This window comes from Falco rusticolus, chromosome 4 (assembly GCF_015220075.1).
Source record: "Falco rusticolus isolate bFalRus1 chromosome 4, bFalRus1.pri, whole genome shotgun sequence".
NCBI classification, from domain to species: domain Eukaryota; kingdom Metazoa; phylum Chordata; class Aves; order Falconiformes; family Falconidae; genus Falco; species Falco rusticolus.
In genome coordinates, this window is record NC_051190.1 from 3,764,033 (window position 1) to 3,782,936 (window position 18,904).

At 42.1% G+C, this 18,904-nt stretch overlaps 1 protein-coding gene across 1 annotated transcript; it reads left to right on the forward strand.

The window, feature by feature from the left end:
* The first annotated feature begins 1,244 nt into the window (after positions 1–1,244).
* LOC119146305 (haloacid dehalogenase-like hydrolase domain-containing 5) lies at positions 1,245–15,915 on the forward strand. The gene is made up of 8 exons (XM_037383782.1): positions 1,245–1,365; positions 3,253–3,462; positions 4,554–4,666; positions 6,321–6,414; positions 7,629–7,662; positions 8,555–8,729; positions 10,783–10,971; positions 11,789–15,915. Exons 1-8 carry the CDS (start codon positions 1,255–1,257, stop codon positions 12,183–12,185), a joined length of 1,323 nt encoding a protein of 440 aa, XP_037239679.1. The 5' UTR covers positions 1,245–1,254; the 3' UTR covers positions 12,186–15,915.
* The last annotated feature ends 2,989 nt before the right edge of the window (positions 15,916–18,904 follow it).

An 18,904-nucleotide genomic window follows, 5' to 3' on the forward strand; every position in this document is an offset into this window, starting at 1 on the left:
AATCAAGCCAGGATAGTAATTGTATTCATGTTCATAGGAGTAGCTACCAGCCCTGAGCAAGACCAATGTAACGATGTAAACAGAGAAGTTTTTAAGGCATCGCTGATCTCTGCTGACCAACACAGAAATGGGATACGTGTACAAAAATGCAATACGGAGCTGTGCAATGCAAACTGGCTGCTGCTTAAACCTGCTGCACAAATATTTGCTGTGTAGCTCTGAGTGCTAAGCATTTTGAAGCTGAATGCTCTTTTTGGCTGCATCTGAGCTGACAAGCTACAGAGTAATTACTTGCTAGCAGTGACCTACAGCAAAATGCCCACGTTCTCCTTGCTTACAGGCTGCCAAAATGCTGGTGCTGCTGGGGCTGGGAAGCTTCTGCAGCCAAAGCCAGCAAATGGATCTTGTAGTGTGTCCTGGAGGATGGAACAACACGTAGGCTCTGCATTAACTCCTACGTTGAGCGTGCAGCTGCACTTAAATACGTGTGTGTTGTTGAGCTTACAGCTCGTACCATCAGTATAACGCCTCAGCCTTGAACGTGCCAAGGTTATGAAATTCATTTCATACATGCCTACATGTTGCTTGTTCTGCTGTATGCCGCAGAGTTCTGCGCTGTGTGTGATCCCAGCTTGAGCTCTGAGGGGATAACCTCCCTAGTTATCTGCATCAATTTTGGTTCGCTTTTGTGTTTTGGAAATGCATTTGGCTCCACTGCCTCTTAACGGCAGCTGTGCTGGCAGTGCTGCTGGACGAGCTTCAATGGATGGGCTCCACTGGACGGGTGCTGATGGACGGGCTCCGATGGGTGGGTGCTGCTGGACGGGTGCCGGGTTGCCTTGTGCCGGGGTGAGGCCGCAGCCGAGCCGTGCCGCGGGGAGCAGGGGGCTTCGCCGGACCCGTGCGAGCGGCCGGGCGGGATGCAGGGCAGCGCTGCGCACCGCGCCCGCCCCGGCCTGGCCCACGCCTGGTGCCTCACGCGGCGGCGTCCGTGCGGTGCGACCCCCGCAGCGCTGCGGCCGGGGTTTGGGGTCCCGCAGGCGCTGGCGGTCCCGCAGCGTGACGCGGCGGCCGGAGCCGCCGGCTGTGGCGGGGGACGCGCCGGCTGCCGCCCCCCGGGCCCTGCCTGGCGCTTGGCGCCGCCCGACGGGCCGCGGCGGGGGGGCGGGGCTTGGGGGCAGGGGGCGGGGCGGGGGGCGGGCCGCGGCGGGAGAAGCCGCCCGGCTCCGCCGCTGCCCGTCAGCCGGCGCCGTCATGCGGCGGGCGCTGCCGCCGCTCCGCGCTCTGCTCAGGGCCGGCGCCCCCCGGCTCCCGGCACCCGGCGGGCTCTGTGGCGCGCCGGCGGCCGACGGGGGCGGCCGCACGGTAAGCGTGGGGCCGGGGCTGCGCGGGCGGCGCCGGGAGGGGTGCGGAGCGGAGCCGCCGGGAAACCTGAACGGCCCCGGCCGGTGGGCGCAGAACCCGGCCCCGGCGGGGCGGCAGGGCGCGGCCGGGCCGCCCGCCCTGTTCGAGCGGCGCCCGCGGGGTCCGGGCTGCCGCAGCGGCGGCTCCCGCTGCCCGGGTTGGCCCTGCCCGCGCCGCGTTACGGGCCAGCAGCCCGGGGCCGCACACCCCCACCCCCCGCCGGAGTTGCCGGGCGCCTCAGGCGCGGGGGGGTGCCCCGTTGCGGCCAGAACGGAGACCAGGACCCGGCCGTGCACCGTTCGCTCCCCCTGCGCGCAGCGCCGCTCTTCGCTCCGCCTTTCTCCGTGCACCCGGCAAACGGCGCTTCCTCGTCCCTTCGCGCTCACGCCCCGTCCCCGTGTGGCGGGAGGGGCGGGACCCGCGCCCCGGGGCCGCCACAGGCACCGGCTGCCGGGGCGGGGGGTGGGAGCGGGCACGTGAGGCTGAGCAAGACCCGCCCGGTTCACCCCGGGGACCGCGCGGCGCCTTCGCAGTCCGGCCGTTACGAGCGGGGTGCGCAGCGGCGCGCGCTCGGGCTCGCAGGTGCCCGTGTGTCGCCCGTCGCTGAATCCCGGGCCAGGGCGGTGGCAGCCCGCACAGCCGGGGCTGCGGCGGTGGCAGCGGTGGCCCCGGCGGGGGCCGGGCGCGGCCCAGGAGCGCAGCAGCGCAATACGGATGAGAACGAAGTGCTGCCTGAAAGGGCCAAGCGCCTCCTCCCTGCCGGGGCGCTGCCGGGGCGCCCGGGCTGTGCCGCCGCGGCCGGCTGGAGCCGTGCCTGCACCCCCCTTCCCCATCGCGCTCGGCCTCTGCTTAACCTCTTGCTCCTTTTTTGTCCCGGTGAAGAGGGGATCATAAATCCCAAGAGCCCTGGATTCCATTTTAAGCTTGGCAGAGGAGTGGCGTTGAGACTGTAGATCATTTCTGGTCCATTTTTTCCAACCTGATTCAGTAACGGTTCCATTGTTCAACAGTCCGCTCTGCCTCCGCTCCTCAGGCTTGTCACCCGGCCCCCCTTGCCTGCCCCCAGCTAGCGCTGCTCTCCTTTTCCGAGCTTACAAGTCAAGCTCTTCACCTCTTCAAAGGCAGACAAGGAGATAAACTTTAGTACCTCAAACAACATCTTTGTTTAAGGAGGTGCTAACTTTACCTGCGGGTGTTAGCCTGCCATACGTAAAACTGAGGATCACCTGAGAGGATGTATAAGGAACACAACAGCTATCTAGTCATCACCGAACCCGCTATGAAACAGAAAACAGCAAGTGACAGCTTTTAGACACTTTTAGTATCTGAACATCCTGTAAGGGAGGAGCCAAGTACAATATTTGCATTCAAGAGTTACCTGCTGCCGAAAAATTTACCTTTGTTTTGTTAGTAGTTTATTTTGCTAGTATTCTGTGCATTGAAATTACCTGTGAAATAGAGCGGGGTTGAATCAATCAAAAGTGTGACCCCCTGGCACAGCAGCCTGTATTTTGTACCTCTTTTTATCAGTTCAGCGCCATTTGTCCCTGCCTTCTGAAACATGCTGGAGCTACTCATAAAGCAAGGTAGAACTGGTGAGCCTGTATGTGTAAGAAAAGGGGGTTGCAGTGCTCCCTTTTTCGGGGTAGGTATTTTAGCATATGAATGTGTCTGTAAGGCACATTAAAATGTGCAAAGTTAAAGCTCCGTGGAGCTTGAGGGGACAAAGTTAAAGCTTCTCCATGGAGGCGTCTGTTTTTATTGGGCTTTAGCTGTTGTAAGCCTCATCAAACATGCGGAAGAATAGGCATCACTAATGTACCCTTTCTTTCCAATTCTTTCCTGCAGCTCAACATACCGCCATCCTTTGGTTTCCTTTTTGACATTGATGGTGTACTGGTACGAGGAAAGACTCCAATTCCTGCTGCAAAAACGGCCTTTCAAAAGCTAGTGAATCCTCAGGGACAATTCTTGGTGCCTGTAGTATTTGTCACCAATGCCGGGAATTGCCTTCGCCAGAAGAAAGCTGATCAGTTGTCTCATCTCCTGGGAGTTCCAGTGAGTAGATTAAATCCTGTTTATTTAGTTATTTACTTATGGTGAATGTGTCATGTACCATCTTCTATTAGATCCTGCTCAGTTAATCACTTTTATTTTTCCCTTAAGCCCCCTGAAATGATTTGCTGGAGCAAAAGTAAAAAATGGTGTCCAAAGCTAACTGTATTTCCATTGCTAAAGGTACTGCTTTTTCCAATGGTAAAGCTAATCGTAATGGTATTTCTTTGCACCATTATTATTGTGCAAATAAATCTTGCCTTCTCCTGAATAAAAATCCGTGTGTGTCAATAACACGAAATGCTGCTCTAGCAAGCTGACTGTCTTTGGTGACAATGTGCAAGACGGGAGCTTCCTGCCCATTTTTGATACAAGTAGTAAAACATTATTGCCCCCTGATTTGTGGGTGCTGCTACCAGTAGGACTTACCCACTGCTGGGGACTGTTTGAGCATTCCTAAGAGAAAGCTGTAAAGTCACTTCTGCAGTGCCTTTTGTTTCAGTAGGGATCAGCAGACGTGGACGTATCTGTATCAATAAAATGCAGTGTGTCATGGGTAAAATGACATCTCTATTATTTTAGGGGTTTTTAGATCTGCAAAGGTGATAAGTAGTGGTTCATCAACAGCATCCTTCCAGGATAATAGTTCTACTGGGTTTATACCTGTCGAAGGAATGGGTGATATGTAAACTAAAAGAAGATGGTTTTCTGATACAATTAAATCAACACTGCAGCCTTGCAAAGGAACGCCAGTTGGAACTAAGGCAGTTCTGATTCTTCTTCCCTGGTTGTTTTTGGAATGAATTAGGTTATTCTGTAAAACCAGGACAGAAAACCTTGTGTTCATATTGAATGGTGTAATTCAGGAAACTGAAAAGGGTGTGTACGACAATTTGTCAGTAATGCATTTTTTTTCCTTGGCATATTATCAATATGATGTCTGTAAAACTTAGGAGAAAATCATGTGGTAGGGTTTTAGGTAGACACGTATGATTGTTTTGTAATTCACAGAATTTCACATCTGTTAATTAAATCTACATAGGAATAACTTACCTGATAACAGCAGACTCCTTTTGTTTTTAAATCCCAAACAGATTTCACAAGATCAGGTGATGATGTCACACAGTCCTCTGCGGATGTTCAAACGTTTTCATGAAAAATGTGTTCTTGTATCTGGACAAGGACCGCTGCTTGATATTGCGCAAGAGTATCTTTAAAAAAAAAAACCAAACCACCACAGCACAACTTCCTGTTTAAGTATTTTCCTTAATCAAGTTCAGGGGGATTCTGCGGATCAAGTGAAGACCAAATATTTCATCACTGCAAATCCAGTAATGAGCAAGGCTAGTTGTTACGATGATGTCAAATTAATGTTTTTAAAATGGTTGATATGTCAATACATGCTTTACTTTGTTCTATCTGTTTTTAATGAGGAAGCAAAAAAGAGAACATTAATTTTTTGACTTATATGTAAATGACACTTTAGCGCAAAGCGTTTGTGCTCCTTGAGGATGAGAGCATGGCATTCTATCTGTTATTTATCAGGGGTGGCTTTTAGCTCAGTGACTCAAGATCGGCTTGTAAGCATGTGGCCAGGCCAGGTCGCATTGCTTTTGTAACCAACATCTAGAGTAGGACTACACTTGAAAATATTTTTCTCCTGCTGTACTGCCAAAAAGAACTTGAATTATGTTGATATAATGGTGGTATCAAAGCTTCAAACTGTAATTTGATGACCTTAACTTTTGCATAATCTTTGCTCGTGCTTCCAGTAACTCCCTTCCACACTTCTTCCTTTATTGGGATTTTAAGTAAAGTTGGTGTAAATCATAAGTTGCTAAAAATGTATATGCAACCTGTAAGGATAAACTTTATTTCAAATACAAAGATGAGAAAAAGTTACTGAAGGAGCGTTCCAGTTAATTGTCAAAATTTGTTAGGCATAGCTAACAGAAAAATATATTGCAAGACTGAATAAAAATACAAAAAACATATTCCTGCTGGAGATAGCATTTTCATATGGGATAATCTTATCTTAAAATAACTTTACAAATGGCCTGTGATGTTAATTCCAATACAGAATCAGGTGGCTTAGTTTGTATAACTGATAAATTTCATAGCTCTTGTTTTCATTTACATTGTGAGAAGTTGTCTTAGCATTGTGAGTAGCATCACAACTGCTTTTTACATAAATGAGTGGTTTTAGTTTGATTGTCTCTTGTTAATGAAGTTTAAATTAATGGGATATATCAGCATTTAAAAGCACTACTATGCAAATCAGTAGGTTATTCTTCCCTTTTTGTCCTTTGCTTTTTTGATATGTTTCAGTATTTATCTTAACTGCTTGCAGAGCATAATTAAACCTGGTTGGCCAGCCCACCATTTTGCAAGAGATTGAGCTTTATGGTGTTTGTTTATATAGCTATACCTTTGCAGCTATAATGGCCTAAGGAAAGCAGAGTTAGTCGAGGAAAATACTGTCTCCACAAGCTCATATTTCTGTCCTATAATAATTACAAAAGATGTTGCCTTGCTGCCAGATAAACTTATTTTTGTGCTTAGGTAAAGATGATTTTAGAGTATTGCTGGTGTAGAGTGGCTTCTTGCTTTTTGTTTTTGAGAAAAGATGTATGTGTATTTTCTGTTTTAAGATTTCAGGCACACGGGTCTCCCGTTTATAAATAATGGGATGATCATCTTTTCATCGCACAGAAGAAAAAGTCAGTCTTCGATCTGTTGCTTTCATTCCTAAATAATTTACTTTACCAGATAAGTGGCCTATGTTAAATGTGTCAACATGAAATTTTTTAAAAAATCTTTTAATAGAAGCAGTTCTGTATCCTTAACTGGTATTTTCCCAGCCTTGGTTTCTGTCAGCCTATTACCATTGAAACACTGAGGGAGAAACATCCTTTGCTAGATGTAGTTGACCATGACAGAAGACCCAACGTTCTGGTGAGTATGTATTTTTGTTTTAAAACTTTTTTTGCGCATTAGATGACATGCTGTAATAGGGGCCAGTATTTCAACTACCAAACTAATGCTGCTGCTCTTACATTCTACTTTGACTTTGCTTTTCTGCTTCTTTATGTTTTTTTTTATTACAGTATTTTCAGGAAAAAATGTATAGACGCTTTTCTACCAGTGGAATTCTTTAACATAATCTTTGGGTTTGTACCTTAGTGTTGTGGGAAAACAATTTAGTACAGATCCCTAATTCAAAATCCGTCTTGGAAGGCTTACTAGCTTCCTCAGATGTGCACAAGATCAAATAAGCTTTTTCTTTCACTGTAGGATTGTTACTGTTTTGGTATTGTTTTTAGGCTGTGAGGTTGCTTCGATTTTAAATTAATGCTTTGCAGATAACTTTGCAGGTAATTTTTCTCCAAAAGACTGCTTTTCTTGTTTATACAGTTATTTAAATATATTTAAATATTAACAGTATGGTTTCAACTGAATTGTGCAAATTTTTTTAAAAAAGTGAAGACATACACTGTAAATAGGTGTGCGTATTGTACATATTCAGGGTCAGTATATAGAGTGGATTTTTCCCATGTGAAGTCAAAAAATTCCTTGGGTTTCGTAGAAACCTTAAGTTACATCACCTTTTGCCTTGTTTCTCAACCATGCGGATGTGGAAGTTCAAGAAACTGAATGTATTTGTCACTGTAGGGAGTAAATCATGAAGTGCAAACAAACTCCTGTTGTTTAGCGAATATATTATGTGTTATGCAACACATTTTAATTTTTTAGCAGTGTTAAAGAAGTAAGTTTCAAAAACTGCTTCTCAGATATCTTGTTAATACTAGAAGCCTCTTATTCCTGTGGAAAAGTAAACATCCGTACTTCTGTACAGAAGTAAATTGAGCAAGTGAAGCTTTATAGCCTGCCAGAGGAAGTTCAGTAGGTGTAGGAGGCTGGCGGATGTTGAATGCGCTGACTTGTCTTGTTTGCCACGAGATTTCACTGCAGAATTGAAATACAAGTTTCTAAGTAAACTGACGTCAGGTATATGTTTTATTTTTAGTCAATAATCAAACATGCCATCCAGTAGCTTTCCTGTCGGTGTTGCAGAAGGCAACTGTCTGAGCTGTAGTTGAATTTATTGTGTTGCAAGTAGTAGTAGATGTTTGATCTTGTAGAAAACTTTCACTTTTTTCTTATTGCAGTACCCTTCTGCTGTGGAGCTTCCCAAGATTGAGGGTCAGTTGTCTTTATTTAACTTGCAACTATCCATTAACAGATGAAATATCTTTATAGCTAGAATTTGTTTGTAGATGGCTGGGCATTTCTGAAAGTTGGCTGACACAATTCTAAGATTTCTTTGTTAATGGCATCTGTCATCGATTTGAAATGTATCATGTGTGATATAGCTAGGTTTTTTTAATGTGTGCACTATTCCTCCATGTGTTTTTGAAGGTTTTTTTTGGAGAAGGTAGGTGAGGTCTGCTTTCTTTTTCATCTTCCTTTAACAGGCTATTGTTGCCTTCCTTTCAAAAATGAGGAAGGAATTGCTATGTGTTCAGAAATAATTGGTCTGGTTCTTACAGTAGTCAGGGTGGTCATTTCAGAGTTATAGTTATGAAAAGCGTCTTGTTTCAGTACAATGTATTCACTCTCATCTCATCTGAAGTACAGGAAAGTAGAAATTGAACTTCAGGATTACAAAAACCACGTCAGATTATTGCTGGAGACCAAAAAGATGTTGAAAAACACATTCAAATTTTGTTTTAAAATGAACAAAATAACATCTCTGATGGATTATTTAAGTAATGTGTGTAAACATAGAATCCAAAAAGGTGTGGAAGACTTAAAGATACAATATTTAGAAGTTAATATTCTGTGCTGCTATGGAGAAACATAGCCAGTAAAAAAAATACTCTTAAACCTGTAGATTTTGCAGTTTGTTACTTCTGAGATTTTCTGTGAATTCGTGGACATTGTAATATATCAACACCCTAAGTTACACCTAATGTGACTATCTCATCAGTTCATAGTTAAATCAAATTAACTTCTTTAGAGCAAGATTTCATGTCAGATTTGGTGCACTGTTAACCAATTCTGTAACTCCATTTTGTAATTCTTGTTCTCATAGCTGTTGTTTTGTTTGGGGAGCCGGTCAGATGGGAAACCAACCTTCAGTTGATAATAGATGTTTTGCTGACAAGTGGCTATCCTGGAAATCCGTATCGCCATGAAAATTACCCTCACATTCCTGTACTTGCTTGTAACATGGATCTGATGTGGGTAGCTGAAGCACAGTCTCCAAGGTAAGTGCAATTACAACGTGCACGTTTATTATGATGACATTTGGGGGTTTTATTATTTGGGGTTTCCTCATTTCTTCAGTACAATTCAGAGTCAATACTTTTACACCAAATGCTTGCTATAGCTTCACAGTAGGGCTCAGCTTTGAAGACAGCATCTCTAAAGCAGTGCACTTCCAGCAAACGCTGCTTTACTGCTATCTACGTTATTGCATTCAGGAAATCGGTTACTCAAGATAAAAACTGCTGTTAAGCCCTAAAACTCTTTGTTTCCCCACTCTTCTGGGAGTAGGCATTGATAGGTTTTTGCCCGAGGGCTGCAGAGTCTCAGTTCAAAGGACAAAATGTTAAAAATTATCAAGGCCATTGTTTCATTTCATTAGGTCTTTGGTATTTTTTTTTTCCACCCTACAGTTTCTGGTAGGATAAACTGACCCTGCTAGTTGAAAGCAGGGAGTGTTTTTGAGCTGAGGATAATATAGTGAGCTCTTTAAGGAACACAAGAACAAAACAAAGCAGAATACACCAAACAAGGTGTGGTAGTGGTTTTGTTTGATTTTGATTTTCAATAGAAGGTAGTTCTTTTAGTTTTGTTTCCCCTCCCTTTCCCCACATCTAAAATTTGAACATACAGTGAAATAGAAATTGTTTTTGTGACTTGACTGTTGCCTTGATCAAAGATCTTGTCAAAGACCTTGTCAGACATCCTTACGTGGACGCAAAGGCCATGTCTAATTACCACATTGGTAAGAGATGTATGTGTGATAGTTTCAGGCTAGACTAAAGCAACCAACATATCTGCAGCGAATAAAATACATAGTTTAAGTTGTGTCCTTTGGGAAGGACCCCATATAATGTTTGTTTTTTCCTTAGAGTTTGACAGTATGACAAGGTTGCATCTGTCAGTGCAGTTAACCTTCATGATTGGAGTATAATGCCATGACTAAGTTGTTTTAAGCTGCTGCTGATAATTACTGGAATTAATTTTATGTTTATTTACTGGTATTTCATAGTACAAGCAACAATCTGAAAGTGCTACAGCTGCTTTCTTCTCTGTTGCTTTTATCCTTAAAAGACTATTTTGATCTTGAGGCCACTAGAGACTTAATTTCTTTATTAGTGCACCTCATATATCTCTACTGGCTTCTGATGCTCATTATATTGCTGTTTGGGGTTTTTTTATGCTATAGGTACCTGTTTTGAGCAGATAAACTAACCTATGTGCATTGGAAGTTACCTAGCAGCTCTTCTTAATAGTGTGTGAAATTTATTTTATGTAAATTGTTGAGTAGCAATATTTATTCTTCTTAGGGTGTTTTGGTAATTCAGTGTTCTGAAGTGATGTATTAGTTCATCCCTAATCCCACACCCTGACTTCAGTAGTGAAATAAAACTATTCTTTTTTTCATCATGAGATTACATATTCTAAACTCCTGATTTACTGGCTTGGTTGATGACCCATCATCACTGTTTGCACCTTGATCAGAGTAACTGAGTTATCAAAAGCATGCTGTAAAATTAGAGTTTGTTCTTCGATCCTCCTTTGCATCTTTTTTTTTTTTAATTATTATTATTGGAGAAACCCATGAAGTTTTTTTGTTTCTGTATTACAAGTGAGTTTTGCATTTAAGGAGAGATCAGTTTTCCTTCTGTCTGATTCTAATTTTCATTTTCCATTTCTCCTCTTTGTTGGTTTATCTGATTCTGTTAGGTCACTGCAGAGAGTAGATAACAGCCTAGGCGTTATGTCAAGAAGCATCACTTTTGTAACTAGGGCATCTTAAATGCAAGTAACACTTAACACAAACCATTGATACGTTATAAAAATGGGTAAGTCTGTTGTGCTGTCCCAGTAACATGTTTTTATGGTGGTGTTTATCATTTGCCTAATCAGCACTTAATTTTCAGTGAAACAGCTGTGGAATTGTTGGGTGCAAACTGAGGGGAAATTTGATAGCTGCAGAATTTATTCCTAAAAGATCATGAAATAAAAAAGCCTTGGGTTTTTTGTTTAGTCTGTACTTATCTAATTTGATTTGGTTTTACACCTTTGTAGGTTTGGGCATGGAACATTCATGGTTTGTTTGGAAAACATTTACAAGAAGATCACTGGCAAAGATCTAAAATATGAGGCCTTAATGGGCAAACCTAGTAAACTGACCTACCAGTACGCAGAATACCTCATCAGGACTCAGGCAGCAGAACGGCAGTGGAAGCAACCTATTCAGACTCTTTATGCTGTCGGGTAAGATATCATAAGGCTAACGAGTACAGCAGGAAAGGACTTGCAACATAAATACCAGCAAAGAAAAATAGACAACTCTTACTAGTTTGTTTCTCATACTGTTGGGACCACCCAACATTCTTGGTGCTATGGTGTAATTTTTATAATGGTTTTGAGCCCCGCTGTTTCTAATCTTGAAAATTAATACTTTGCTCTTTCTATGTATAATTTCTGTGGAAGCACAAAAACCAGTTTATATGCAACTAAGATGTGTCCTGTTTTTTAAAAATTATTATTATTTCTGTAATAGGCTGTGTAAATCTAACAAAAAGTATTTGAATGGATGTTTGTTGGTGTTATGCCAGTAAACCTAATAAAACAAGCTTTGAGTAAATGACAGTTATTAGAGAAAGTAGAGCCAGAATTTATTTGTGAGGTCATTAAGCTGGGTCATATGCTACTGTGTGTGCTGTCACATCATGGAATCCTTTTCGTAAGAAGAGATACAGCTGTATTGTATTAAAGACTGTTCCAGAGTCTCCAAGATGTTTGGAAATACAATAAGCTTATTCATGGACTGCTAACACCTATCCTTGATTTTCCCTCCCCCTGCTCTAGTTTGCAATTTCAACATGAAGAGTTACTCACTTTTATCATGCTTAATGAAAGTGGTGTAATAAAATAGCTATAGGATTGGGTTTCTTCCTATCTGCATACTTCCACATAAAGTTATGTAAATGATAAATTGTTAAATCATAACTGTAAAAATGTCTTTCATACATAGAAATTTGACAACTAAAATTGCACTGCTGACCAAAATTTCTTCTTACGTTTCCAGAGATAATCTCATGACGGATGTATATGGTGCTAACCTTTACAATCGCTATCTCGAAGAGAACTCCGGAAAAGGTTCAAAATCACGGGTTCAGGCCAAAGTTGCTGGTGGCAGAGGCTCTGCCACTCTCTCTCAGGATGATGAAATAGACAACAGTTGGGAGAATGAATTAGCATCTGCAACTGCTGCCCACTGTAGGTCTGTTCTTGTTTGTACTGGGGTTTACAACCCTCACACTGAGGTGCCCTTAGATACCAGGGAGAGCATATCTGAAACAGTGTTCCATGGCCACAGAGATTTTAGATTTGATCCTGGTCTAGTAGAACCAGATCATATTGTACCAGATGTTGATGCTGCTGTAGACCTGGTCTTCCAGCTGGAGAGCTTTGCACCTAATTGAGATGATGTGATTTCTTAAGGACTACTCAGTGCTGTGCTTTTTATCCCAGAAAACAAACTGTGCTTTAAAATCATGCCACAAACTGCTGCTTTCTGAAATGTTAAACTTTTAAATTAATACAATCTTATATTAAGTATACATAGGTATATTAATATACTTAATATAAGTGTATTAAATATCAATAATTCCTTTTAAAGTACTTCAAAATATGTAATTCTTTGCTTCAGTTGCCCTTTTATTGTCCTTCTATTCATTATGTTAGGTATTTTAATAGCAATTTTTCATAGTAGCTTAATGCGTGTTACTGGTACTTTAATTCCCACACCACACTACCTTCTTTTTTTTGCTGGAACAAAAGTTGGAACATTTAGTTCTAGGTGTCTTCAGAATATTGGATTATGGTGCTAGGGTCATTCACACCATTACAAATTGGCTGGTTTAGAGCACGACATGTATTACTGCAGGTAACGAGTGCTCTTTCAAATTAGAGTGAAGTTCATCTGTTCTGCTACTTTGTACTTGCTCCCATATAACCCTGCAGCCTTTCATCTGTTTTCCCGTGTGTCCAAAGCTGCTGTTGCTCCTCGCTACTCTGACACGTAAAGCCTTAATAGAAATGCCCACGTAAGATGGAGAATGCTGACGTGTTAACACCATTTTTGGAACTCCAGCTAAGCTGAGCACAGTCATGTAAGAAAAGTGGCTAACATTGGATGTCCTGTGTGGCATAATACCTGGCCTTTTTGTCTTTGCCTTTTTATCTGCACTTTTTTGAGGAATTTAGAATCTTAGAAAGCTTTAGCAATTACGTTTTGGGCGTTTCTGTCACTTGGACTTTTCCACTGAACAAGTGACTACTGTTTGGGCAAAAAGTGCCTAGTAATTTACTTGAAGTTTCATACTACTGTGGTAATTAACCGGCCTTTAGTGTAATATATTCCATCTTGTGTCAATGTTATATGTTGTTTGGTTCATGGTTTTTATAGCTGCTCATTTAAAAAAAAACAAAATAAGTTATTTTATGTTATTTTTGTAAAATACTTTAAAACATTTTCATCCAAAAGATGTCTTTGAAAATATTTTTGTGTTGTTACAAGACAGTATGATGTACAAGTATGGTATACTTGTGACTTGACTTTGGGAAACATAAGCCAATTAAGTGTGTTTTAAACGCAAAGTCAAATTACACACAAATACCACTTATCATCACCTTGGGGGCTAGTCAGGTTTTTATGGTGGTTTGTTCGTTTGCTTTTTTCCCCAATTTTTTCAATTAGAAATAGCAGAAACGAAAATCTGTGGGTTTTCCTTTCCCAAGTTCCTGCAGAACTAGCAGAGCACTAGCTTAAAAGCATTAATAGACAGATGGTGGCCAGGAAGTAATTTCACTTTATGCCAACTTCTTCACTGCTTATTATCCTGATACCAAAACCTGAAAACATCACAAAGAGAATATTGCTGCTATGCAGTCAGCTTTTTGTTGTGTTTTCTCCATTTGCAAACCACTGTAATCCCCCTCTCTGTTATCAGGACTGTTGAGTCATTCACTCTTGAGTGTTTCATCAGTAGTTTTCAACGTATCTTGCTGGATCCAGTTTAAGGACACTGCTCTGAACAGTGTGTTTCCTGTTTCTTCACTGGGAAGGTATCACAGCAGCACATTCTTGCCTTTTCTTATTGGTTACAATAAACAGATATATACTTATTTCTTTAGCACTTTTCTGTAATATGCCAACTATTTGCAAAGTATGCCAAATCTTTCTAAGTAAAGATTGTAGTTTTGTAAAATGTCAGGATGACTTGAAGTTGCAATGTTTTTAGTATGGAAGCATGTTGCAGAGCTCTTTTAACTACTACTGAAAGCAGTTTCAGGCTGTCAGTGAAGCAAGGAATAAAAATGTGGAAGTTGATGTCAAGAACAGAAAATGTTCTCTTTGTTTCTTATTTTTTCCCCAGAATATGCATGAATACTTAAAAAGGTTCATGAAGGAACTGTGTATATGTGGGTTTCATCCCTCATGGAAACATTAGGCTACAATGCATATGCAGAAAAAAAAATGTTTGGCTGCTAATCAGGCTGCTACTGTTTTTTAACTGAAAGGAAGGCAGGTTTTTAGTCTATATCCCTCTTGGACCATTTGGGCTACGTCTGTGTTGCAGGGGTGTGAATGTTGCCTGATGAGTCTGAGCAATCTTTAATGTGATTCTTCATATGAACTGAGTCCCAGTAGTGGAGTAGTGTGCCACTAGATACTGAGCTGTGTCAGCGTGAAACAAAAAATTGGCAGTTGTTGCCACAAATGGTGGCCAAAGGTGATTAATAAAGGGTGTTACTACGAAACACAAAAGAAAAATGTTAGTGTAGTAGACGCTTGTGGTATGCCAGCGAGCTAGGCAAAGATTTTGGTGACATATCATGAAAAGTAAATTTTTAAGGAAGGATTTGAAGGAGTATAGTGAGTTACCATTGAGGATGTTTTTACCTGGAGCTCTTGCCAAATGTGAAGGACCTCACAGCATCCACTTGCTTGATGTTCACACAGCTTCATTGCAGTGCTGAGCTAGGTACATTGCAATTAAATTGTGTACTCCCTAATGAGTACTGCAACCCCACAGTATAGGTCTAGCTCTAGAGCCTGGAAGCAAGCTGCTTCCTTGGTGGCATGTTCCAATGTTTATGTGCACCGAGCCCTTATACTGCAGTTAGAATTTTAAAATATTACTGGTATTAGTAATATAGCACACTTCTCAATATAGAAAAAAAAAAAAAAAAAAAGCATGTGTGTTCCTCCCTCAGTGCATCCCGCTCCAGTTTACATTTCTGCTTCAATTTCTGTTGAAAATATTTCTGCTAAAGTACTGGTATGTGACCAGGCAAACCTGCCATTCCATCTGCTTTACTGAATAGTGAATTCTGCAGAAGACTTGTAATCTTGATCTTTTTACTCATGTGACCCTTCAAAAAGTAGACGTTGTTAATTATGTTATTATTTAATGTTTTACAAATGAAGATGCTACACTGACAGAATTCCAACTCTTTGAATTTTGTGCCTCCTGTTCACTCAGGAAGTGGTACAGGTGAGAATTTTTTTGAAAAGTGGTGTCATAAAACATCGCATCGAGTTACCACTGTCACTTCTAACACTTCCTTTGGTATTTTAAAGTGAAATATAGTGATTCTTTGTTAGTAACAAGCTAAGATGTGGAAATCCTTAGAAGAAATCTCAATCTCTGGTATTGGAAAGATTTTTTTTTTCAGAGTTCTTAAGGAAAACTGCATTTAGTAAAACATTCTTTCCAATTATTCAGCTAAGAGTGAGATGAATGAATATTATATTAGTTAAGAAAAAGACCAAGATCCGGTCTTAACTTTTGCTCTCCTTTCCATGAATGTCCTCTTACCTGGATTTTCACTCACCTTCTTTAATATGTTTTCAGCTTTGACATTTACCTCTTTGAAATAGATGGTGTTTCCCACATGGTATGTTCAGTGTATTTCAGTCATAGCATACGTAAACTCTTGGATGTTACAATACTACTCTGACGTTTAGAATGTACTGTTGAAACACCTAAGTGACCGGGATGTGCAGAAATGGATCACTGAAATCAGTTTTAAAAAGACTTCTGAGAATCTTGCTGAAGTTCCCGGTAAGCAGAACTTGCTCTTTGTTTGTATATTAGTATCTTTGTTCTTGATACCTTTTGTTCTATTAAAAAAAACACCTCAAAAACAACCTTTTGAAAACACATCCTGTACTTATTTTTGCTAATAGAAAATTGACACTATTTTAAACTCCAGTCAAGATTGTCTTCGTATCACATGTTTTCCTGTAGAAGCATTTCTCAGTTAGAGGAATTTGAGACTTATATTTGAAGAAAAACTAATTTTCAGGTATCTCCTCTTCAGTATTAAAAAACTTGCATTTAAAATTAAATTTATCATGTCAAAACTTGAATATTCTTAAATGTAATGAAAGGAATAATTATTCTGTAGCACATCCTACATGTATAAAATCAGTCTGCTATGCTTACTGATATTACTTGTTACGGAGTGTTTTAAAGTTACAGATTTTTTTAGTAAAAGATCATGTTCCAGGCAGCTTGTCTTAAAGATGTAATTCACAATAATCTGTTGCAGTGTTTTGCAGTAGTTTACTACTTTCCATAAACTGCTCAGTAATTTTTTTGTGGGATAACCCTCTCTATGTTGCTGTGTCTGATGTTTTCAGCAACGCAGATGTGATGACATGCTGCAATACAGTGTAATCAAATCATCTGTAGAAAAATTAAAACTATTTCAGTGGTGGTAGGAGATGAAGCGTAGCCTTTGTGATGCAGTAGGATTGGAAGACAATCAGTAAGAAATTGAAAAAGATCCTCTAACATGAATGTTTTTACTAAGCTTGAGAGATGTTCCCAACCTGCTATATGATACAGACCTCTGCTGGGGTGCGTTGGGCTTCGTCCCGCGGGAGTCCGGCCAGCATGCTTGGTGGCTGCTCTGCAGAGCAACTGGGAGGTGATCAGGAGCTTCCCATCAAAAGACACCTTGATCCAACTAAACCAGGACCATGCACTTTGGCAGAGCTGAGATATTTAAGTCCAGGATCTATTAAATTCTGAGAGAATACAGAAGAACGTTTGTGGGGCTTGGGCTGGGCTTTGGGGATGCAATGATGCCTGCTTTCACACACAGCCCGTGTTTGCTTCCCCACCACTGTCTGTAGTTTTTGAGGGGATTATTTGTCATTTCGGTGAAATTAACCTGTTCTTTGGGCAGAAGACAGCTCGAATCGATCTCCAAATTAGTGTCTGGTTTTCTGAGAAGGCATCTGTGGCTTGCCTCCCAAAAAGCTGCAAAAATGTAGTTGTCTAGCCCACCTCCCATGAACATGAATTACCCGTGAAAGGTAATTTACCTTTGGTTTTCACATAAATAAACTGTTCTTCAATGCCAGGCAGGTACGCAGCTCAGCAGAGCAAAGCCCCGGTGGGACCTTGTCTCACCCTGCGAGGCGCCCGCAGCCCTGCGGCTGGGCTGGCCCGGGGCCGCTGCGGGCAGGAGGCCGGCGCTGCCTCGCCTGCCCCAGGGAGCGTGGGCCCCGCAGGAGCCGGCTGTGCGAGGGCAGCCAGGGCTTAGGTGGCTCCTCCGGCTGTGTGAGGGCAGCCAGGGCTTAGGTGGCTCCCCGATGGAGGTGAGGGTTTTGTCCTGGGGTTCTCGGGGTGGGGCTGAGGCTGGGGGCACTCTCCACCATCTTGGCGTTACCTCAGCCCGGCTGCACACTGCAGTGGTGGCTGCAGCGCAGGCAGCAAGCGAAGTGCAGAACTGTGACCCTCTCCTCTTCTGTATCCCCCTTTTTTTTTTTCTTCTTTTTTATAGCTTTTTCTTTTTCCATGGGATAGAAGTAGTAAAATGCAAAACCATTGCCCCTACACAGTTCTCCAAGGCTCCAAGTTCTCCAACTCCATCAACTCCAGCTTGGTAAGTGGTAGTACGGGCTTGGCAGACCCTCAAAAAGCCAAAATGTTTAAAAAATAGCAGGTGCGAGCGTTCATTCATGGTTTTTGGTCGCTCTCATTTGCACCCTTTCCTGGTTTCAAACAAGTGCAAAGCACTGGGTGTTTTTCCCTCAGCAGCTGGGAGGTTGTGGCCCAGCAGTCCAAGAGGGACCCCAAGGTGGATGGAAAGATGCGTTTGTGCCCTGGTTTTGCTGTAGATGCTTTCAAATGAACACAAGTATGCGATTTCAGTAAGAGCTGTGTTTTATGTTGAGGGTTTGTATGCTTTATAAAACTGGCAATTGTTTGGGCTTTCTTCAGCCAGCAAATTAGCCACTGTGGCGTGGGCGTGACATGTGAGGGTTGCTTCTAATAAAATATGGGAAGGATGGACAGTGGAAGGGCCCTGGAGACTTGGGTTTTGTTCCGTCAGTGTGGATGGGCTCAGAGGGATGGGTGTCGTACTGTGGCTGTGCTTTCTCGGCTCTGGATTTTCAGTACATCAGTGTTAGCTCTTTGTCAGCCTTTTCTTGTTCAAAAAGTGTTTCTAGGTGATGGATGGAAAGGAGGAATACTGACAAAACGATTCACAGAAACATTGTGCTAAACTTTGACTTTTCCAATGGAAGTTGGTTTTGTTCCCGACAGCTAGGATTGAATCTCCTTTGAGTCAATTAATGGTTCAGACTGCAGCTCCGAGCACAGTATCTGCACGTAGTAGCACCAAGGCATCCACCTTTGTAATGACTGAATACAGTTTTGTATGAAGTGCAAATACATTTGAAATTAATGTATAGGTATATATTGCTTTAAATGACACTAACTGCACAGGCAGCTGAAGGTATGTAAACTAGCCCAGGCCTCTGGCTGACTTAGCTTTCCATGTACCCTGCCTCCTGTGTCCTGGTTAAAAGCAGGAATGCTGTGCTGCTACAGCAAGTGCAGTGTAGCTACTTTGTCCCCCCACCTAGTCTCACCAGGGATTAAAGGAAGATAGAAACAGTGACCTGTATAACACTACACACAGAAAGTAGTTGCTGAAAGAGGTAGAAATGTCTTTCCTTCGGTGTCATAGGCAAGAAGCCAGGATTACAGGAGTTTCTTTAAAACTCAGTGGTGTGCTTGTATGTTCTGTAATGTGAAGAGAAGTAGGTACTGACAGTCTTTATGGTGTATGGTATCACTGCATACCTTACACAGTCTGTATTAAAATGTCTTGT

Coding starts and splice junctions, on each gene's coding strand:
- LOC119146305 (XM_037383782.1), top strand. CDS start 1,255: ATGCGGCGGGCGCTGCCGCCGCTCCGCGCTCTGCTCAGGGCCGGCGCC. Junction 7,663..8,554: donor GGAGCTTCCCAAGATTGAGG/GTCAGTTGTCTT, acceptor TTGTTCTCATAG/CTGTTGTTTTGTTTGGGGAG. Junction 8,730..10,782: donor GCTGAAGCACAGTCTCCAAG/GTAAGTGCAATT, acceptor ACACCTTTGTAG/GTTTGGGCATGGAACATTCA.